The sequence below is a fragment of the Lissotriton helveticus genome, chromosome 3_1 (genome assembly GCF_964261635.1).
Source record: "Lissotriton helveticus chromosome 3_1, aLisHel1.1, whole genome shotgun sequence".
In the NCBI taxonomy this organism is placed as follows: domain Eukaryota; kingdom Metazoa; phylum Chordata; class Amphibia; order Caudata; family Salamandridae; genus Lissotriton; species Lissotriton helveticus.
In genome coordinates, this window is record NC_136061.1 from 410,159,775 (window position 1) to 410,183,835 (window position 24,061).

At 42.7% G+C, this 24,061-nt stretch overlaps 1 protein-coding gene across 1 annotated transcript in view; it reads right to left on the bottom strand.

The window, feature by feature from the left end:
• MPP4 (MAGUK p55 scaffold protein 4) overlaps positions 1 to 24,061 on the bottom strand; it is a 273,595-nt gene that overhangs the window by 69,645 nt on the left and 179,889 nt on the right. The window contains exons 12-15 of the mRNA XM_078683624.1: positions 9,965 to 10,003; positions 8,787 to 8,807; positions 3,901 to 3,915; positions 406 to 447 (exon numbers count right to left, since the gene is read on the bottom strand). Of these exons, the coding sequence (XP_078539750.1) occupies positions 406 to 447; positions 3,901 to 3,915; positions 8,787 to 8,807; positions 9,965 to 10,003 (117 nt within the window). The remainder of the gene's footprint in view (positions 1 to 405; positions 448 to 3,900; positions 3,916 to 8,786; positions 8,808 to 9,964; positions 10,004 to 24,061) is intronic.

The following is a 24,061-nucleotide window of genomic DNA, read 5'->3' on the forward strand; positions in this document are numbered from 1 at the left end:
ATCATAGAAACTGGGTGTAGCTTCAGTCACCCTCATTTTAACCTATCGGGTAGGTTATCACTTAAAGGGGCAGGATCGAAATCTACAGCAGCAGACCGGTTCCCCCTTAGCTGAAGATTCTTCAGTAGCCACACTGGAAACATTGCATTAATAACGTTTTTATAGTAAAGCTGTGTATCAACAAAGTTGTTGCCTAGGATGTTATTATCTAGGCATAAAGAAGCAGGTTCCTATGTATCATCCATGGAAGAAAAACAGTGACTCTGGTAAAAAAAAAGGGGGCAGGAATGGGCGATGACCATTATGACTCTCTCACACTTTTCTCTCTATGGGACAAGAAATATAGCAAATATTTTCCTACAGTATATCTCTCCCTGAAACCTTTCAGCCAACAGTTACACCAACCAATAAAGATCCTCTGACCATATTCGGTGAACTCTTCATCTTCTGTCATTTGGAAGCAAGGCATGAAGGGAAAGCAAGAAACATACAAGCATTGTTACTGCACAATATATGCAATTCTCCATTTTGTAATTTGCAATTCTGAGAATCTTTAATTGTAACCAATATCATATAGATTTGCTGGCGATTTGTACACATTTTTTCGGTTAGTTTAACTAGTAACATTCTTCATTGCCCTGATGTAATATGCATGATATTAGCAATCCTTAGTAAAGGCACCCACAAGCCAAACAAGCATTGGCATAGCCAATACGTCTCGCCTTTGGGACCTTATAAGTGTTTAGCCATTCAGGACATTATCCTGGGTGCTGTGCCACCATGGACCGAATAGCTAAACAATGACTACACACTGGGCCATGCAGTCTGATTCAGGAATACATGCTTGCCGCACGCTTCTTCTTCCTGGGCGGCATTTGGGAATTAAAAGCAACGACGGGAAGCGCGGGGGTGAACTGAAAGGAATAGCGGGAGAGGGTGGGCGAAAGCTGAAAGCAAATATGGGAGGATGAGGAAAATTGAAACCAGTGATGGGAGGATGGGGGGGGGAGGGGAATTGAAAAAATGATGGGAGGGTGGGAAGGTTTGAAAACCTGGTTCCCAAAACGAATGGTTCCAGTCTGCAGCAAATCAGCAGGATTGCTCAATGGGGAATGCGCATTAGGGCAATCTTGTGGTTCGCTGATACTGCGTTAGCAATTAGGGTGGGTATATATTACCAAAGATGACACTCTCTTTCGTTCTACTGCCCGTGGCCACTGGGCTCTTGGTGCAACAGAAAGTGTGTCTCTGCAACTATTACCATGCACAACCACAGTATTGTCCAGACCTCCACGCTCTTCTCAAACTCCAACGATTCCGGCAAGAATGCTACTGCAAGGCTACTCGTAATGCCTGGTCCACCCACTTTCTTGCTTATGTAAGAATTAAACGCATTACGTTTTTACACGTTTTGGTATAAAAGATAAAACTTCTAACTGAGCACAGATCGCACTCCCAAGTCTGTGCTGAAATCACGCTTCGGGGTATATCCGGTCAAGTGATTCAGCTTTAGGGATGGAAGCCAGTAGTTCTGGGTTCAAATCGCCACATTCTCGCATGTGCAACCTGTAAGGCATTGAGCACAAGTAGTACTCTTCACATGGCTACCAATTATTAGAGCCTACCGTCAGTGGAACTGGAATTATGCGGCGGAGCACCTTGGGACCAAATTATGCAGCACGTTGACTATATTATGTGGCAAGGAAAGGCCAATATTTTGGTGTAATGTGTCACATTTTCTGATTTTATTACTTCATCATTTTATTTTTACTCATGTCAACAATATCTGCGCAAAGATTTCACCTAATAAATACTAGTGCAACACCCAAACACAACAATAAACAACTGACAAGTGATCAGCCAACCTTTGCGAAGTACCTTCCACTGCGCAGCAATATGTGTCACCGCGTTTTTAGTAACTTTTTATCCATTTGAGCTAAAAGCAAAAGTTTTTGTTAAAATCTACAGATTATGCAATGTGTGATGGATTATGTGGCAACTCCATAATTACCTGGAAATGCTACAGTGCAAAACTGCAGAATTCCAACGGCCCTGCCTACAGTCAATTTAGCTGGACATATATATTTTTTTTATTGCAGATAAAATGTTTTGTAACGATGAACATCAAAGTTGCACCATCATTTATTTGGGTCATGGGAAGGAGACCGGATGTTGCATTATCATTATTTTAGTTTTCCTTCATTGCTCAGCTGGTAAGGGGGGGGTCGGGCTAACCGTTACAGAGGAGCATGGGAAGGAGTGGTGGCACTCTCTAAGTGTGCTTGACTGTTTGGCAGTCGTCTTGGGCAGCCAAACCGTTAAGCGTACTTTGCATGTTCTCCCCCAGCCTTTATTAGGCTCCCAGTCCCTCTCCGAGCGCTGAACCACGACGCTCAGACCAATCACAGCGCTGGTATTAGCAGCATTGTGATTGGATAGGGGTGTCAGGAAGCCTGGATGCTTCCAGTTCCTGCTTCTTGCCCCTGGAAGCCAGCGAAGAGGATCGAAAGGTGGTGGTTGGCAGGCAGGTAAGTGATTAAAAAAAATATTTTTCCATTTCTTCCCCTCGCCACCCCCCCCCCCACTGCTGTTAAGTAGCAGCCGCCACGGTCTTTGTGAAAGCTTTATTTTTTGCTGTGAAGTTTTGAAACATTGTTTCTGTTAACAATTCAAAACAAAGAAATGGACAAGTATTACAAATTGAGTAGCTACTGAGTCAACTGCCCTGAAAGTGCCATGAGCCTTGCAATGGGTTGGTAAGTACTAACCAGATGCCAATACCACACGTCATCAGCAACACATAGCTTCAGTGTTGGCTTTCTGTTTATTAGCATGATGCAACCTGGGAACGGTAGTTCAAAATCACCACAATTAGAACAAGCACCGTGGCAGAAGGGGTAAGGAACAGGAGTGCTAAGCAAAAGGGGGAGTGGGAGGAAAATGCGGAATCATAGGAGGAGGTGGGAGGGACAAATACTGTGCTAAAATGCAAGCAGCTAAAGGCGCCGAAGTTGAACACAGGCAAACAGTATCACAAACAGGTACCTAAGAAAAAAACGAGTTCCCCAAACGAACAGATAAACAACCAAAGAATAAAGGTGCAGTACTTGGTCCCTGCTCCATGCTCCATGGGAGAAAACAGAAGACAAAAATGAGGAACAAAGAGGAAGAATTCACTACTAGCAAGCAAGCATTTTGGAAGGACAATCGAAGTAGCAAAAAGCAGTGTGAAGCTCGTTAGCACTGCTGGAAAACAGCTACAACTGCCTGTAACCAAAGGCTAAAACGAACAGTCTTTGGAAAAACCTATCTCTTTATTGATAGAGCTTATAAGACAACAACATTCAATGCGTCATTGTCAATTGCATTCTCCTGAGCACAGGCTTTGTGAGAGTGATATACAGATTTCTAAGGACACATGAAATGTGTTTAATTGGAAAGCCATATTTTGTTTTTTGCCTTTTTATACTGCCTTGGAAACTGGAGTTAAGCGACTACTGGGAACTTAGGCAAGAGGCTCCGAATTGTTTTGAAATATCACATCATATCATCCTTACTATGGCACTTTAACAAAAAATAAATGTCTTTTTATAAAATAGGGTCAATGTTGTGTGTTTTCTTTGCTGTACCATAGAGTGCAAGTACTGGTTATACGTCACAACATCTAGTGATGGCTTGTGGTACAAGAGAAGAGCCAGTCATATATTATGATACGTTATTTTTTTATGATCCTAATTTAACTTCAGAAACCATAAAAGGGTTATAACATTGTTGCCTGTTTAAATGTAAACTTTTATTTCTAGCTGGCCATTAATTTTGGCCCAGGTAGCTTTAATATACAGTTCATTTTATGACATCATAAGATCACCAGCACATACATTACACAGAATTTAAATTTACCTTCTCTGAGCTCCTCTGAAAACGGGATTTGAAATAATGCAAAAACAAAAATTTCAATTAGGATACATCTATAACAGTGACATGACTTTCGTACAGAAGTCATATTAAGTTCTCATAGTTTCCCAAAGAATTGTGCGGAATTCTGTCCGTCACATTTGTACTTTTTGAAGTTACAAATTTTGTGTACTTTGTATAAGTTCACCTCCACATTTCCTGCAAAATATGTTTTTGATTCGAGGCACACACCTGTGAGGTCAAGTGACATCTGACACCATTCCAGACACTCCCTGTGGCCAAATGGGGGCCCTGATTACCCTTCCACAATAACCAAGCTTCAAAGCCAGAAAACCAGAGCGAATGCACCCCAGTATCACCCTTTGATAGTGCGGTCAAATGATCCATGCCATGAAGAATTCCCTAAGGCCAGTTAGGGCCCACCACAGCTTCTTGCCAGTAGCAAGCTTCACAACTGCCAACCAGCAGCACATAGCCAGAATTAGGCACTAGCATCTACTGGGTATGTGAGGTCCGGTGACCTCTGATGTCATGTTCTCCCACTAGCCAATCACACCCTACCGTCATGACTTCTGTCAACAAAGCAGCTAACAATAACAATAGAAAAGCACTCTTTACAGCTGTCAAGCACTGTATGAATTCACATCCAGACTTTCCAATTCCCCACAAAGTTGACAAATGCACTTGTATCAATAAGTGCTTCCCAAAGAAGAACAACAAATCAGTTGCCACATTGAGAACACGAAACAGATATCTACATTACACCCTATGTCCATTGCTCCACCACCAAATGTACTGCCATTAACCTCTGATGGCATGCCGAACTTACCAACTTCCTGAACTTGCTCAAGGCCACATGATATAAATCTTATATTCTACCTTTATCCATCATTAAATCTCCTACAAGAAAGACATTAAGCTCCTCCTTAATATTGTCCACTCTACTCAGCCAACAAAACCTTCCCGATGTCCTCAAGACAGGGCTTATTCTCCCACTACTGAAGAAACAAATCCTGGACCTAGATAATCTCTCCAACGTCTGCCACAACACTTGCCTACCTTTCATTGGAAAAAATATCCACCTAGTTACAGTGACAGATCAGAAAGAACAATGTGCAGGGTCACCAACCAAGATTTAGGCTATGCTGGAGCACAGAGTAGACCTTCTCATCAATGACAAAAATGTCCGTTCCCACTGCCTTTCTATGGCCTTCGACACAGTGTACCACCAAATACTGATCAACATTCTGGAAACATGCAAGGACTTATCCTGCACAGTCCTGTAATGGTTCTTTTCTGAACTAAACTAACCAACGTCAACCAATTAATATAGAGACATCAAAATCCCAGCAACTCCCCATCTGCTGCATTGTAACCTTGGGTTTCATCCTGTTCCTCATCTTCTTATGCATCTTCAATGAATCCCTCACATCTATACTTTAAGACATAAAGATATATCAACACACTGACAACATGCAACTCTACCTCAAAATTTCCTGTACTAACAATATTCAGTAATTTAAAACACAATTTGAGATACTCAAGATTTGAATTTCAAGACCCTACCAAAAGATCAACCTATTCAAGACTGAATTTATCTTGATATCTATCAGTTGCAAAGATCCACTAATTCAATTCTGGCTCTCCGACATGAGCACATCCATATGGAGGCAACACTCTACTTAACGGCCTTGAAGACACCGCTCTGGCATTTCTGAAAGCACTTACACATACCGTAGCAAGTTTGACTATGTCACCTCAAAACGCTCAAGGAACTTCTGCTTCATGCCTGTATCAAGCTAGTTCCATCACATAAAGCCCCCAGAAATATTATCTTGACATACTTGATCTAAACACTGATCACTTCAAATGGATTGTATCATACCACAAGCCAAAATATCATCAAACTGGATGTGTAGGTGCAAGACTGGAAAATAGGAGACTAGAGGCTAAATACCAGCCGGTAACGGTGAAATTAGTTACATTTCACCGTTACCGACCGGTATTTAGGCATTTGAGATGTAGGGAGGATTCGGTATTAAGGATTCAGTAAATACACATTCCTTAATATCGTTTCCTTATGGCCTTGCATTTAAGGAATCAGTAGTACTGATTCCTTAAATGCAATGTAGGTAGCACTTAAAACAGTGCACCTCAGTCTTAAGGAATCTCTATTTACCACCAACTCCAAGTTGGTGGTAAATAGCGATTTCCTTTCAAAAAGCACTTTTTTGCTTTTTGAAATGTCACATCCATGCCCTTAGGGCATGCATGTGTGCCACATGTGCACACATGCACATTTCAGGGGTGCGACAGGGTGTCCTTTGGACACCCTGGCACCCTTGAAATACCTCCCGGTATTACCGATTCGGTAATACAGAATGTCTTCACATTCATTCCTATGGGCCTTCAGGCCCATAGGAATGAATGGGTAGGTATTCTTTATTACCGAATCTCAATTACCGATTCGGTTATAAGGAATATTAAGAATTAGGTATTTTTTACCGAATTCTTACCTACATCTGAAATACCTATTCCTAAATACCGAATCGGTAAAATTCGGTATTTAGGAATCGGTATTTTCCAGTTACCAACATCTAGCCCTAGAGGCCTTCTCTGTCTATGCACCTATCATGCCAAACAACGGCCACAAAAGTGTCAGTACTGCTATAAACCTTCTGCATTCCAGAAATAACCTGAACACACATCTTTTCAAGGAAAATTGCTCGACCCTAAACTAAGTAGTATTCACTTGTTACCTGCATCTTAATAACGATCTGATTCATATTCTTGGTCTTTAGTCTTTGTTCAACCACCGTTGCTTCCCAACTAGGTTTGTGCTGTTCAAGTATCTCTACGTACATAGAGAATCTTCACAGTAAAATGTGTTTTTTCATGCAGAGTTTTCTGAATGTGAAACATATATTTAGCAGGAATTTAACCTGCTTTATTTTTTAAACTTAGCAAAGTTCACAAAGTTTTCAAAGTTTAAAAATGTACAAACTGCACAAGGCTAGTCCAGAAATGTTGCATATCCAGTCCAGAGTGCCAAATCAATTTGCAAATCAAGGAAGGGCATCAAGGGTTAGGTGCGGGGGAAACAGTGGTCCATTCAACCACTATCTGCTCCATTAGCCATGTTGCGGCAGCAACCACTCAAATAGTGGATATATTCGGCTTTGTGAATGGTTACCAATAGACAATGGCAACTGGTAACATTCAAATGCCTTGTGACTCAATATAAAGCAATACAGTACATGGTCCAAAGAGCACATCTGTCCACCCACTTATGAGTGAAGTAAATACATTTGAAGCATTCCTTTTGATCAGCACTTCCAGAGGGGGAAAGGAGGTGGCGCTACTTAGGGCAAATGTTTCCAGTCAAAGGGGTAATCCTCGGACTTACCTAAAGGCCTTTTTATGAATTTCAACCATTCTAAATTGTGTGCTGTTACGGATGACACATGGCTTGATATACTGAGAACTCTAGGACAATGTAGCCACTTTCAGACAATACCTATTTTGGCTGTGAGATTTGTGAGAAGAAGTGCATGCATGTGTCTATCTGTGTGTAAATCAGACGCGATAGGAGCAGAAGGTGCAGGAATGCACTGAAGGAAAGAGTGGGAGACCGTTAACACAGACAGTACCAGAGCCACAGGGGCAGCAGACAAGATAATCGGAGGGGCAATAGATACCAGGACAGTGCTAAGGGAACAGGGGCAGAAGTCGTGGGTGTTGACTGGAGGAGAGGGCAGGAGATACAGAGACACTGAAAACAGAGCGCCAGGGCCACAGAGACAGGACCTGGCTGGGTGGGGCAGCAAGTAAAACAGACAGTGATAGAGGAATATGCACAGGAGACATAGGAAGTGACTGACTGGAGAAAGGGGCATGAGGCTGGTAAACCAGACAGTGCAAAGGGCATAAGGGCACTGGGGCAGGAGACATTGGGGAGAGGGTGTGGCGTAATGCCAAAGGTTCTGACTTTGGAACTGGGGAACCAGGTTCGAGTCCAAGGGTCAGCTCAACATCCTTTATCACTTTATCCCGCCTATAAAAAAATGAATGTGTCCTAGTGTAATGTAGCTGATGCTCATGTACAGCGCCATATAAAAACTACCAAAAACATTTGAGTGAGTGAAGGAGGAGGGCAGGGGATAAAGAACACAAACAGACAGGGGCAGGAGACAAGAGAAGAAAAAGGGCAGTAGATGATTCAGATAAGTATAGCGAACAGGCTGAAGACACCGGCGCTGACGCTGTATATGAAAAGTGTAAGTAACCAACAGTATGGTTCCCAATTTACAGGCACAGGAGGGATAGAAGTCTGAAATGGCTGTAGAAAGCTCCAAACGCATCACAGGCAGGTTACAGTACCCAGCAGGCAGGGTAGCATATAAAGGCGCACCGGAGACAGACAAGGCCATGGGGCAGGAGGAGAGGTTCAACCAAGAGGAGGAGTTGGGAAGGAGACAGAACGGTACCAGCACAGACACTGCCAGTGATGCCCTGAGTGAACACAGGGAAGGGAGACACAGGGCCTGATCTAGGGTTTGGCAAACGGGTACTCCAAGTTAACTTAAAATTCAGGTAGGTGAGAGGAAACCCCTGCTCAATAATTGCCGCCTTAAATAAGGTCTGTTTCGCGCAAAATGTGTTTGTCAAACTCGCTGGAATATATCCAGATATATCGGAGCATTTCAAGCTCAAATATTGCAGAACTTATATTTGAACCAGAACTTTGGAACATTCTATGTCGAATAAGGCGGATTTCAGTAGAGCAAGATTTGCTGGATTCTACACACTTAAATACATAGTGCAACAGTAGTAAATATATGGCAGTTTCCTTTCAACGGCATTAGACCTACCTGACTCAAACGCTTCTTCATCTTTAAAATTTTGCGGCGAAAGGGCAAAAAAAAAAAATGTGTTATCACAATGGTCTTATGATTTTATTTGTGTCGTTGTTTTGTTAGTAGGCACGATTAAAGGAGTGTCAACAATTTGATAATGCACGTATATGGGTAACAGGATAAGGAAATAGCATTGGATGTTCTCACCATTAATTTAAAAAAAGCATTTGTTTTTACCATTTGCAGGAATAGCTACTTTGCCCAGTAGCTACTTCGTGCAGTAGTCTCAGCAGCCATGTGATTGTCTATTATGAAAGTTACCGTTTTTAAAGGCACAGACAGTTAATGTTTCATATTAAAGTACAAGCTCAAATAAGGGACTGTGATGAAAGTGAGTTAAGACAAAAGGATACTTGCCCACTCGGAAATGAAGGGGAATTGCCTACTCGTCCCTCAAAGGGCACACAAACTGCGTAAGAGTGGTGACTCTCTACCACTGCTTCCCTTGGTCAGGTTGAGCATCACTGAGCTGGATGTCAAAAACTCTTAAACCCTGAGCACAGGTTCTGAACCAACAACATCTCATGTTTGGAGATAATGTATCAATTAATATTTCTATAACAAAATCATTTCCCTCCCTCCCTCATTAGTCGACCATAGTCATATCTGTTATAAACTAACCAGCTGGTAGCAGTTCCGGATGACCAAAGAGGCAAAGTAGGCACTGGCCTATGGACCCCACTCCTTTAGGGGCGCCGCGACAACGGATCAAAATAATATTTATTTGACCTTGAACGAAAATTACAATCAAGCTTTCTTAAATTATATCCCACAAAAATTGGTTTATTAAAATTGTTGGTTGGTAAAAAACGTAGAACCCATTGGGAGATAATTTGCGAGGGCCCCCCCGAAATTTAAACGCCGAGGGGCCTCCACAGGATTTAATTTGACACTGGCTGGTAGATTAATATCAGATGTTTTCTCTAGATAATGTGTACATGCTGGTTCCGTGCTACAGGCCGAAAGTCATGTAGAACTGAGGATGATTTAAATACAACTCAATCTGTAAACAAACATTCAACTATTTTGGGAGTTTAAGACATCACTTACAGTCTAATGAGAGGCAGATCTGTGAAGGTGATCTGGTATTTAAGAAAAGAGTCAGTCTAAGACTCCAGCATGGTGCCCCTCACCTGTCTCTACGCATTTCTCATCGATCCTCATGTCGTCCTCTGTGAATTATAAAAGACAAAGAAAAAGAAAGGAAAATATATTTCATAATTAATTATAACCAATCAAATATGATTGTATGTTCCCATCTAGTCGCCAGGAGGCCTCCTGTTATGTGATGCTAAAAGCTGTCCTGGATCTTAAACATTGATCAAGCGTGGAAAATCAAAGTAGACAGCTAACTGCGGCATAGAAGGTTGCTGGGGTTATGTTAATATATATTTATTATGTTAATATATATTTATTAAGCGCTCGTACGCCCGGGGGCTTCATGGCGCTATAGGAGGGAACACAACACAACAGTTAAGAATGGAAGCAGATAATGATCTCAGCAATAGGCCTGCGAAAATAACCAGGTTTTAAGGGAGTGTCTAAAATTAAGAAGGTTGCCACTCAGTTTCAACTGCAAGGGAAGGGAATTCCAAAAGGTAGCCGCCAAATGGTCAAAGCAGCAACCACCTAAGCGCTTCCTTTTATAGGAGGGAACAATCAGTAAAGATTTTTGAGCGGAACGTAGGTTTCGCGAGGGAGCATATCTGAGAAACAGGTCTTTTATAAATTTAGGGCCAGCGTCTTGTAAAGATTTAAAAAGAATACCACCTGTTTTAAATGCCACACGCTGCGCCAACAGGAAGCCAGTGCAGGTGCTTCAACCCAGGTCTAATGGATTGTCTGTTTGAGATTCCCAGGATCAGTCTAGCCGCCTGATTCTGGACCCTCTAAAGACGTTTTAACTCTCCAATTTGGAGCCCCAAATAGAGACTATTGGAGAAATCCAAACGAGACAGGACCAGAGCAATTGTGACTTGAATAAGGGCAGCCTGTGAAAGAAAGCAGGCAATTTTTCTTATCTTTTTTAACTGAAAAAAGCTGGAAGACACCACTGCGCCTACCTGTCTTTTCAAAGAAAGATCTTCGCTAATTAGTACACCCAAACTTTTAACTGAGGACGATCTAACCGGTGGGGCCCCCATGCTAGATGGCCAAAAGCATGGGCTCCAGCTTAACACACTCTGTCCAGGCAAGACCAGTTCAGTCTTGCCTGGATTAAGTTTCAGATGGTTACAACTCATCCAAACCTGAATGTGTGCCATGGTGTTTTGGAATTCCTCCACCGAATCCTTGGTGTTCAAAGGAAAGATGAGTTGTCGGTCGTCCGCATAATTAAAGATGGTAACTTTCGCCTTTCTTAGGGAGTACAATAGCGGGCGCAGATACAGATTAAAAAGTAGAGGTGACAAAGATGAGCCCTGAGGAACTCCGCAAGTGGTGGAAATAGTGGGAGCTGTAAAAGGGCCCAACCTTACGGATTGGGTGCGGCCCGTGATAAATTAACGGATCCAGCTCAGTGCAGGTCCCCTAAGGCCAGCCTGTTCGACACGGTTGACCAAGATGGTATAGTCAACCGTGTCGAACGCTGCCGAAAGGTCCAATAAGACCAGGGCCTGATGAGTCCCGTTATCCGCATTCCGCCTCAGGGTATTTTGTACCGCCAGGATGACTGCTTCAGTCGAATGGCAAGAACGGAAGCCGGCTTGATTAAATTCAAGATAATCTGTTTCTTCAATGAATTTGGACATGTTAGCACAGACATGTGCCTCCAATAGCTTCGCACAATACGGCAGCAATGAAATGGGCCTGTAATTTAACAGGTCAAGGGGGTCGGCTCCTGCTTTCTTAATTAGGGGAATAAGTAAAGCCTTTTTAAAGTTGTTGGGGACTTTACCCTGTGAGAGAGAACTATTTAACAGAGGAAGTACGCCTTCAGGAATGGCAGTGCCGACCTCTCTCAGGATGTACGGGGGACAGATATCATCAGGTGAACCCGATTTGACCCGGCCAAACAGTTTAAAAAGGGTATCACCATCAATAGCGGGAAAAGATTCCAGCGTCTCACAGTTATAATACGTATCATCCGACAGAGAGGGGGGCAAAACAGTAGAAATACTTAGTTTTATTGTACAGATTTTGTTGAGGAAAAATGAGTTCAATGAATTGCAGAGATCCTGAGTAGGAGTGACCAGTGGTGTAGTTCTGTCACTGCTACTAAGACCATCTACAATACTGAACAACTCCTTAGATTTATTCTGAGAGTTCATTATTTTCTCCGAGAAATAGTCAGATTTATGTTTCAGGACAAGTTTCTGGTACTCTTTCCGAGCTTTACAATAATTGGCTTTATCTTGTGCCAGATAACCGGTTCGCCATTTCCGCTCCATTTGACGAACTTCTAATTTTTGGGATTTCAAGTGAGTTGTATACCACTTATGTGCGTCGTTAAGACGGGAGCGGGGAAAGTTAGAGCAAGGGGCATGAACGTCTGCTGCCTGACGTAGCCAGTTGGAATAGGCTTCTTCAGTGCCATCGATGTCCTGAGGCATAAGGGGGAGAGACAACTTCAGAGAGTCTAAAAAAGCTGAAGTATCAATGTTCTTCCACAATCTAACTTTCCCACCTGTTTGAAATGGCTGCTTTTTGCTCCTCACAATGGCGAGAGTGAAATGTATCAAAAAGTGGTCTGTCCAAATACAGGGAGTGATGGAACGAACCAACAGGGGAATATTCTGGGACCATATTTGGTCCAGATGATGGCCTTTTTCATGGGTTGGCAGATGAATCTGTTGAATTAAGTTCAGATCTAATAGTACCTCTTTCAATGCAGCTGCCTGGGTGTCCAAATCAGTGGCATCAAGCCAGAGATTAAAATCGCCCAGCAGCACAATATTTTTATAATTAATAATAAGAGGAGCTAGATGTTCTGCCAGTGAGACAGCAAATGCGGGCATAGTTTGGGGGGGGCGGTAGATAAGGATCATAAGTAATGCCCCACTATCAGTATCCATTTTAAAAACAATATTTTCTGACCCCATAAGGTCAAGAGAGGGTAATAATGAGAACTTGTAAGTATTGCGAATAATAGCTGCTACTCCTCCACCCCTTTTATCAGCAGGTCTGTTGGCTTTTAAAATGTAATAAATCAGAAGGAACGGCAGCCAGGATATGAGGTAATGAATCAGCATTAAGCCAGGTCTCCGTGAGGAGCAAGATATCAGGTTGCTCAGCTTTTAACATAAAAAATACATCCATATGATGTTTAGCCATTGACCTAGTGTTTAAATAATAGCATTTAAGCACAGTATCTGGTTCCAGTGGCAAATGAGGAGAACGGCGGGGGTTATAATGCAAATCATTACCAGCTATGTACTCAGGTTTAAGAATACCATGAGAGGCAGCACGATTAAGTATGTGCGGTGGCAGTGGAGGGCATAAACTATCTGACGGTTTTAACAGCAGCAAGTCCTGGGAAGTATAGGTGTGTACGCGACCAGGGAAACTGGCCCCAGGCCCCGGTCGGCCGCGGACGGGCGCAGACGGGCTTGACTTAAGCGCGACTTCGGCGCGCATTCGTCGCGCCCGCTGCGCCCGTCCGCTGCGCTGCCGGATACACATTTAGTTTTATGCCCTGCCTCCCGGAATGACTAGACCGGTAGCTCCGGTCTAGCCCCACCCAAGATGGCGCATCGCCTCGCCCTCCACACAAACGGCACCAGCCGCGGTGGAACGGGGCGGGGTACAGATGAAAATCAACACAGTCGGTAGAAGGTAGTGAGTGCTATCAATTTTACATTAAAAATTACAAGCATAAAATAATATGCAGCGCTGACACCTAAGTCGTGCCAGTACTGCAGCATTCACCCAACATTAACTGTGCGTTTTTAGCAAGGCAGAAGGTCCCCAGAGAGCTGAGATGCTGCCACCAACCTCACGTTCTCGAGGAGCCCTGGGCGTTTGATCGTTTTATGCCCTGCCTCCCGGAATAACTAGACCGGTAGCTCCGGTCTAGCCCCACCCAAGATGGCGCCTCGCCTCGCCCTCCACACAAACGGCACCAGCCGCGGTGGAACGGGGCGGGGTACAGATGAAAATCAACACAGTCGGTAGAAGGTAGTGAGTGCTATCAATTTTACATTAAAAATTACAGGCATAAAATAATATGCAGCGCTGACACCTAAGTCGTGCCAGTACTGCAGCATTCACCCAACATTAACTGTGCGTTTTTAGCAAGGCAGAAGGTTCCCAGAGAGCTGAGATGCTGCCACCAACCTCACGTCCACACAGTAGTAAAAATAATGTTGTATGTCCTCAGTCTAGAAATGGATACATCGTAAACCAAGCAGTGCGACATTGTGCAGGTGACAATATGAATCAAAGAGTGTTGGTTTGGTAATAACTTTCAATTAGTAGGCTCAGCCTAACTATTTGCATGTCCATACAAGTATTGGCATAACCAACAGGTCTCGCCTTTGGGACCTTAAAAGCGATTATTAAAGAGATATCCTTGCCTGTACTTAGAGGTGTTGTTTAAGAGTTGACCAGATTAATACAGCGTCCTAATTCTTAGTTGGCAGAAGAAGCGACTGTGTTAGGGAAGACTGGTTGGGTGTACAGTGCCATCAATCCCACGATTGGCTAGGGAAAATATGACTTGCCCTAGAAAAGGCACTTGCCACTCTGGAGGTAAACGCATGAAAATACAGCTCTGCGCAGGAAGTACCTGCCATAAGAGCATGATCACGAGCATGCCCTCACCCAGCATGCTTTAGGCTAAGACAGCCTGTGCGCACTGTTTGTGACTGTCAGTTTTGAAGAGATACGAGGAAGGGCATTGTGGAAGGGTAAAGGCCATGGGTGGATGGATATGGGAGAGTTGCTGTGAATCAGGGATGGATTGGTGCCATATAAGTGGACAGATGGAGAATGATAGATGAGTTGATAAAGGAATAGATGGGTGCGGTGAATGAATGAATAGATAATAGTAATAGCAGTATTGTTTTGGTTGTCGTTTCTGTATTATTATTATGCTTTTGTTAATTTCCACACAGACACTTGTCCATACACGATGTTTGTAAATAATGTTGGCCACTAACCTGCAGCGCCCACAGCCTGTAACAAACTACAAGGAGGCGGATTGTGTAAGTAACAAGTCATTTATTCCATACAGAGATGACAGGACAAGTAAAGTACATCCATCTCCATCAAGGTACAACGCCCCTCTCCAACCGCCGCTATCCCCACATTCCATTTCCCTGACAACCCCAAGGTTCCACAGCACGTAGGACCCAACACATCTTTCCCTTTACATATACCAAGAAATATAACACAATGATGCATAATAATGCACAGAAGGAGCAACACATACCCCTGTATAAAGCAAAAACAGAAAAACTCTCCTCTTCCCCCATCAACCATGTCATCTGCCCTACTTCCAGCACTCCAAACAACACTGCTCTTGAAGACATCATGTGCAATGGAAATGTTGTCCTTATTCCACCACTTCCCATTTTGCAATCTAACTACATTCTTCCTCACATCCACAACCTTTTGGGGGGAGGAAAACCTGGAATCCTTCCTGGTGATGATCCTGGGTATTTTGACTCTGACAAAATCACCAATAACTACCTTGAACTCTCTCCCCGAACACCCACTTACCTGTCATGACCTTGCTGTCTTTTCTTGTCTACATCTTCTAATTTCTGCCTGGAACTGGTGAATTGCCCCATTCACTGTGTTGTCATCTTGAACGCAGGAAACCTGCCTCTTAATAATAAGGGAGATAGAACTGTGTACTCATTGGGGGTAGTGTGGACAGCCCACAACAACTTACATAGATCTTCCTTACAATTCAACCCACAAGACCTGGCTAACTGTATGCTGTCTTGGATGACCCAGTTAAAACATTCTACAAGGCCATTGCTTCTTGGGTGATATAAAGAGGTCTTGGTGTGCTTAATACCCAAAAAACTTAAGAAATCAGAAAATTGAGTGGACGTGGATTGACAATCATTATCTGATAAAATTTCATTAGGAATGACTTCCCTAAGAAAAATGGATTCCAAAAATGTGATGATCTTGGAAGTACTGGGAGTTTGAACAAAGTTAATTTCCGGCCAACGGCTATGAAAATCCACAACAACAATATCATATTGCAACTGCCTTCGGAAGAAACCATGGGACCAATGATGTCATTGGCTAATTTCCACAATGGCTTATTGGGTACCTCGATAGCTTACACAGGACTGGTAACTTGACACTTGTCACTGTTGGCACAACTGACACAATCTCTGACAAAATGCTCAACACTCCTGTCCAACACTGGCCACCAGAAGCATTCCCTGATCCTTCTCTTCATGGCACGCATGATGATGTGCCCTTCATGGGCCAAAACCAAAATTTTGTTCCTCATATCCTCAGGAACGACTAAGGCATTTGACCGGAATAGGAGTTTGTTCGTGATGGAGAAATCCTCAAATACATGTTTGTAGGCATCACTATTCACCCTATCAGTCTTCCATTGAGACCAACCTTGCCTATTTCCATCTTTCACCTCAGTGATCTGTTCATCTACATCACAATCAGTGAGCTACTCACTTTCCAATATGGGCACCATCACACCACTGTTCAACAGCACTCACAATATCAGTGTCCATGTCCTCTGATGTTTCCCCCTTTTCAAACACATTGTGACTGGGGAGATGAGACATGCAATCTGCCAACACATTTTTGGCACCAGGAACATATTCCACAGTATAAATATATTCTTGAAGTCTATATTGCCATTTCGTAATCCTTGGTGTGGCTCGTTCTATGCCAAGGGCTTGTGATCAACTCGAACAATGAAATGAGAACTCCAAAAGTACATTTTAAAATGGACAATGCCCCACCAACATTCTAAGGCTTTTCGCTCGATCACCAAATAGGATGACTCAGCACCTTTCAAGCTCCTTGAAGCAAAAGTTACAACCTCATCTTTGCCCTCCTTACGTTGCATGAGAACGGCACCTAGTCCCATCTGACTAGCATCCATCATGATAATAGTTTCATCACATGTATTGAAGGGTTTCAAGGGTATAGCTTGTACTAATTCCTGTTGTGATAAGCCTAAATTTGTCATCACACAGATTACACCATACAAATGTTAAATTTTTTCAGTAAATTCCTCATGTGATAAGAATTCTCTGCACACTTCGGAATAAATCTTGAATAGAACTCTATCAGACTTAGGAAAAATCCTAATTGGTCCGTGTTTTTGGAGGATCAAAATCATCAATGGCCTTGACTAAGTTAAACTTAGGTTGTACACCCTTGGCAGATAACCTATAACCTAGGTAATCAATGTTAGGGGAACTGAATTTACACTTCTCCATGCTGAGGGTTACACCTCTTGCTTTCAAAATGGTTAAGACCTGACGCATTCTGACATCATGCTGTTCCTGATAATTGCCAAACACTAGAACATCGTCTTGGAATGCTACAACCCCCTTGACGTCCTTAACCCCTTCAGTGCGGGGCTTTTTCCCATGCTGTGCTGGGGGTTGGGGGGGCACGTACGGCGCTCCCGTGCTCATGGCGAGCTCAGCTTGTCATGAGCTATACCTCTCAGGTGCTCATGACAAGCTAAGCTCGTCATGACTGCGCCTGTTTCAATGGAACGCTTAGCACAGTAGGGGAATCAGCCCAGCATGCGAGCGTTCCATCGAACGGGCGAGGTCATAACGAGCTCAGCACGTCATCAGCACCGGAGAGGTGTACGTCATGACGAGCTGAGCTCGTCATGAGCACTCATGGGGTTAAATATGCCTTCTACCACCCGTTGAAATACGGCGGATGCCGAAGCCAACCCAAAAGGCATGAGCTTGTATTGAAATATACCTTGCGGGGTTATACAGGATGTTAAATGTCTACAATCAGGATGCAGGTTGATTTGATGGTACGTTGAAGTCATATCCAACAAACTGAATATTTTGCCTCCCTCTAATGTGTAAAGCATTTCAGTGATGTTAGGCAGTGGATGGCGATCAATCCAAATTTGTTGGTTAAGATCACGTAAATCAACACAAACGCGGATGGAACCGTTAGCCTTGTGTGCCAAAACAATCGGGGGCAACGCAATTAGAACACTTAAAAAGGTTCAATGACTCCTTGCGCACAAAGTTTATGTATTCTTTTCATTCTGCACGCAAGGCTAATGTTACAGTAGTCATCCCTGGCTACATATACAACTCCATCTGTACTGTTAGTTTGAAACTTCGAGGTGGCAGTGAATTAAGGTACCATGTTAGGCTAAGCCACTGTATACTGCCAGAGAGCCTAGTCACACCATAAGAGCATCAATTGTTCAGAAAGTAACTAAATTTGCTTTTACATATGCAGAAGAGTTTCACTGCAACACCTATATCAAACAAGCATTGGCATAACCAATAGGTCTTGCTTTTGGGACCTTCTAAGTATTTAGTTATGCAGCACAATATCCTTGGTGCAACCACATCAACTATTGATTGGCTAAACATGTATAAGGTCCCAAAGGCAAGACCTATTGGCTAAGCCAATGCTTGGTGTGGTTGTGTCTGTGGTTGTGTGTGGTTGTGTGTGTGTGTGTGTTTATGGTTGTGTGTGTGTGTGTGTGGTTGTGTGTGTGGTTGTGTGTATGGTTGTGTGTGTGTATGGTTGTGTGTGTGTGGTTGTGTATATGGTTGTGTGTGTGGCTGTGTGTGTAGGGTGTGTGTGGTTGTGTGTGTGTGGTTGTGTGTATGTGGTTGTGTATGTGGTTGTGTATGTGGTTGTGAGTGTGGGTGTGGTTGTGTGTGTGGTTGTGTGTATGTGGTTGTGAGTGTGGGTGTGGTTGTGTGTGTGGTTGTGTGTGGTTGTGTGGGTGCGGTTGTGGGTGAAGGTGCGGGTGTGGTTGTGGATGTGTGTGGTTGTGGATGTGTGTGGTTGGGTGTGTGGTTATGTGTGTGTGGTTGGGTGTGGTTGTATGTGTGTGGTTGGGTGTGTGGTTCTGTGTGTATGGTTGTGCGTGTGTGGTTGTGTGTGTGGTTATGTGTGTGGTTGTGTGTGGTTGTGTGTGTGTGTGTGGTTGTGTGTGTGTGTGTGGTTGTGTGAGTGTGTGGTTGTGTGCGTGTGTGGTTGTGTGCGTGTGTGGTTGTGTGGTTGTGTGTGTGTGTGGTTGTGTGTGTGGTTGTGTGTGTGTGGTTCTGTGTGTGTGTGTGGTTGTGGTAGTATGTGTGGTTGTGTGTGGTTGTGTGCGTGTGTGTGGTTGTGTGTGTGTGGTTGTGTGTGTGGTTGTGTGTGATTGTGGTTGTGTGTGTGTGGTTGTGTGTGTGTGGTTGTGTGTGTGGTTATGTGTGGTTATAGTTGTGTGTGTGGGTGGGTTGTGTGTGTGGTTGTGTGTGTTGTGTTTGTGTGGCTGTGTGTGTGTGGATGTGTGTGTGGTTGCGTGTGGTTGTGTGTGTGGTTGTGTATGTGTGGTTGTGTGTGTGTGGTTGTGTGTGTGTGTGGTTGTGTGTGTGTGGTTGTGTGTGTGGTTATGGTTGTGTGTGTGGTTATGGTTGTGTGTGTGGGTGTGGTTGCATGTGTAGTTGTTGTTGTGTGTGTAGTTGTTGTGTGTGTAGTTGTGGTTGTGTGTGTGGTTGTGGTTGTGTGTCTTGTGTTTGTGTGGCTGTGTGTGTGTGGATGTGTGTGTGGTTAGGTGTGGTTGTGTGTGTGGTTGTGTGTGTGTGGTTGTGTGTGTGGTTGTGTGTGTGGTTGTGTGTGGTTGTGTGTGTGGTTGTGTGTGTGGTTGTGTGTGTGGTTGTGTGTGTGTGTGGTTGTGGTTGTGTGTGTGGTTGGTTGTGTGTGTGTGGTTGTGAGTGTGTATAGTTGTGTGTGTGGTTGTGCGTGTGGTTGTGTGTGGGGTTGTGGTGGTGTTGTGTGTGGTTGTGTGGGTGGGGTTGAGTGTGGGGTTGTGTGTGTGGTTGTGTGTGTGTGGTTGTGTGTGTGTGGGGGGTGTATGTGTGTGGTTATGTGTGTGTGTGGTTGTGTGTGTGGTTCTGTAGGGTTGTGTGGTTCTGTATGGTTGTGTGTGGGTGTGTGTGTGTGGTTGTGGTTGTGTTTGTGGTTGGGTGTGTGACAGTAATACTTAAAAGCATTTTAAAATAAAGGAACACAAACATACAGTTAGGGGAAAGAGAAAGCACGTTGTAAGTCAAAAGTGCACAGCAAAGCATTGACACAACAAAACAAGATCACTTAGCAAAGACTAAGTGCTGATAATGGATACACACAGCCCATCATCTTAAGAGTTCGATTGCAGCCAATGTGCACTCAAATCTGCCCCCTCTTTGTGAGTTGCACCCCATATTCCATGAGTTATAACTGCTGCACCCACCATAGCGCTTTGAGATCTAAAGTGCTACATAGGTGTAATCGACTAACCAGTCGCCAACATGCTGTGCTTTTAAAGAGAATGTGCCAAAAGTTTCCAGCTTCCTCATCATGGCTGCATGAAAGCGCCAATGAAAGGACTCCCTTAATGGTGCAACGGACATGAAGCAGCCGCTGAAATCAGAAATAAACACTGTGAATGTTATCCAGTTTCACAGTAACATTTCCTTATTGTTCCGTAAGTCACTAAACAGTAATACTAAAATCATCTCAAAATTAAGGAACACAAACATCGAGTTTGTGGAAAGAGAAAGCTCGTTCTAAGTCAAACTGGCGCAGCAAAGCATTAACAAAACAGCATGATGTTTGATGTTCTTTGAACGAGAACATCATAGGGGCGCTGCGAAAGTGATTGCGGGCGAAAGTGAAAGTGATCGCAGGCGCTTAATGAGCAGGACGAGGTTTGCCATATGGCGCCTCTGCTCCTAAGCGCGCGCCGGCGCACCTGCACTGTAGCTCTAGGCTGGCCATGGTAGCATTTTTTGAGCCCTCACTAAAAGTCTCGCCAGACCAGCGCATGCGCTGGGTCAGGCGAGACCTAACAACATCTTTCCACAGTTAGGTTCTGTAAGAAGTCACCTTGATGCCACGCAGGATGTTTTAAAATGGAGCAGTGAGTACTAATAGTTCTGCAAGAGACTTTTAGCCATAGGAACAAGAGCCACGCGATTCAAGGCAAGGTCTGCGTGGGAAGGATGGGGTGAGGTAAATCTATTTGTGGCTTTAAGCCATGGAAGGAGGGTGTCTTTGTCCTGCAACCATGAATTAATGACTATAAAAGAAAACGCCACCCAGGGTGAACACTGGTGTGGTTGTGGCACTAATAAGTGCCCAAACCTCACCTTGCTATCTTAAGAATTTTGAAAAAAGTCAAGCACACCCTATAAAGCGCATCCTTATGGCATGACTAAACAAGTGAGGAGGCTGCATCAGGAGAGACACGCCACCCACAGAGCAGAGGTTGTACCAGCTAACAAATACCACCAGTGAAATCAGCAATATAGTTCATAAAAATACAATCGCAAAATCTTGCATTTCATGCCATATCAATCCCATGTTCAACTGTATAGAGAAGTGCAAATATGTATAATTTACAACTACACATTGATTACATTTAAAACGTTTATACAGACATGAAAACAAAAATATGACAATATACAAACACAAAAACAGAGACAAATAACCAGGAACAATAAAGTTAGTCAATTTACACACAAAGACTCCAGCAGGAGTACCTCATTTTGAATAAATCTATACACAAAACTATGCAAAAAATTATTTGTATCGGAGTTTGCTCGAGATTGGTCAGCCCTCCAAACCCCTGCTCAACAGTTATATAAGTGCTAAAACAAGCTTGCCACTACCAACAGCTTAACTGGTACTGGGACGCAATGACAATGTCCTTGTTGCTGTGCTTGTGCAAACACAGAACAATAAGCCGTTGAAAACAATGTTTTGTGATAGTGGATATTATGATTTCTAACTGTATGCTTTTGCGGGGATAAGGAAAGAAATTGCACGCCAGCTATCAAACAGACATACCGAGCAACAGGCGCCCTAAGGGGAAATCTTGGTCTTTGAATGAGCTAAGATTTACCGCCCTGTTTACTAAGATGTTATATTCCAGCAAACCTAATGAAACTTGCAAAACAATGTGCTCTGGTATCCATATAAGCACAGACAAAAGGTGTTGCTTCTAAAAAATACATGTACAAAAGGCACTAACGCAAACTCAAAAGAAATAAAACACAACCTCAAAAGAAGAAACACACGCAAAGAAACATGAGCGATCGTATTAATCCCTATGCAAACTCCCAAAAAAAAAAAAGTTCCACAAACACATGGTAGAATGCTAACTAGTGGTGGGACATTGTGATTGGTCGCTGCTCTCGAGGAGGGATAACCACCTAAGGAGGCATGCCAAATGCATGCCATAAACAAACAGAACGCAAGATTTCAAGAGTGACATTGAATTCCTATAATCACAAGCCTATGGGCGGGCTTGAAGCCCACATAGCGAATACAGCATGTCTAGAAGACAGCGCATGCGCGCTGTCTAGGCTCGACCTAAAAAAAGCAAAGTTACTTACGAAGAACAATAGCTCACTGATGTGGATATACTTTCGAGATTCACTGCTCATGGTATGAGAAAGGAACGATCAGAAGGCTACGATGTCGAGAACCGCGGTCCTTCTGCTCAACTCTTTTTTGATACCTGTGTGCACACGCACAACAATCAAAGGTAATGAGGGGAGTTGACATGTACATTTTGAATATCTTATGGAACAGGTGTGCACAAGGTGTTTCTTAGTCTATTATTTAACTGTCACTGGTGGGATTGGTCAGCAGGAAGAGTTGCCTCAGTTGAGTGTAATTTGATTACACAGCTGTTTATTAAGTGACGTGTGCAGGAGAGTTAGGCACTGCTCATTTATAGACAAGCAATCTTGAAAAGGCGGAAATGGTGGAGGTAGTAAACAGATTAACTTTGGATGAAGGGTAGGTATGTATAGGTAATAGGTGGTATTTCGATCTACAGATTTATCTAGTTGGAAATATCGAAGGGAAAGAATATCAACATCAAGAATATCGGTGACCAGAATATCGACCTGTAGGTAAGTAATATCGTTTTTGTTAATATTGAAGTCAGTAATATCGTTTGCAAAAATAACGTAAATAATATCGATGTTTATTTTAGTGTTATGTAGTTTAGTATGTATTTTATATCAATGTGTTCTATATTGTTTGTTAAGTATTGTATTTTGTTTTTAAATATATGTATTACATTTTTAGAAGTTACAGATTTTTTCAAAAGGAATTTTTGCATTTTAGTACCATAACGGGTTGTGGGTTTATAGGGGAATATGGTGGGAAGGAATTTAATTATAGTAAATTGAATAATAATGTTTGACATTATTAAAATTTTTTTTAATAAATTTAGAGTTCTCGTTCCGTAGCTGGTTGTGGGTCTATAGGGGAATAGGGTGGAAAGTAATTCAATTATAATAAAGTTATCATTAATTTTTTATTTTGTAGTATTGATATTTAATTTAATTTAAATAAATTAATAATTGGTAATTCATTGTAATTAATTAATTAATTGATAATCATATTAATTGTGTTAATTTATTTTAGGAACGGGGTGTGGGTTTATAGGGGAATAGCGTGGAAAGTAATTTATTTGAATACAGTAATTATAAATTGTTATTTATCAGTATTGATAATTAATGTGTTAATTAATTATTATTGGTAATTAATTTTTATTAATTGATTAATTGATAATTTTATTAATTATGTTAATTTTTTGTGGGAACGGGTTGTGGGTGTTTATAGGGGAATGGGATGGGAAGTAAATTAATTATAACAAAGTCATTATTAATTTTTATTTATTTGTATTGATAAATAAATTTTTTTTTTTTTTTTTCCAAAACCTTTATTGGAGTAAGCATATAAAAGTACAAGAATGGGCCTACAACCTCACGGGCTGGCCGCTAATAACAAGGCACAGTGCATGTAAGAAAAATGTACACCCGTGGATAGGTACAGCTCAAGTACAAAGCATTACTCTATAGACATCACAGAACAATTTGTATTTTTATTTTTTTACAAAAAGAAACACAAACACTAAAAGGCGAATGAACGATACTTAAGGTCAGCCCAAAGAGCGGAGGGGACGGTTCCACGATCAGGAGAACACACCCAGAGCCCGGAGGCTCCAATCAAGTCGGGGAGGGGGGGGGAGGGGAGCAGCGGGGAGAACCGGAAGTATAAAAAACCTTACGGAAAAGTTCCGGGAACTC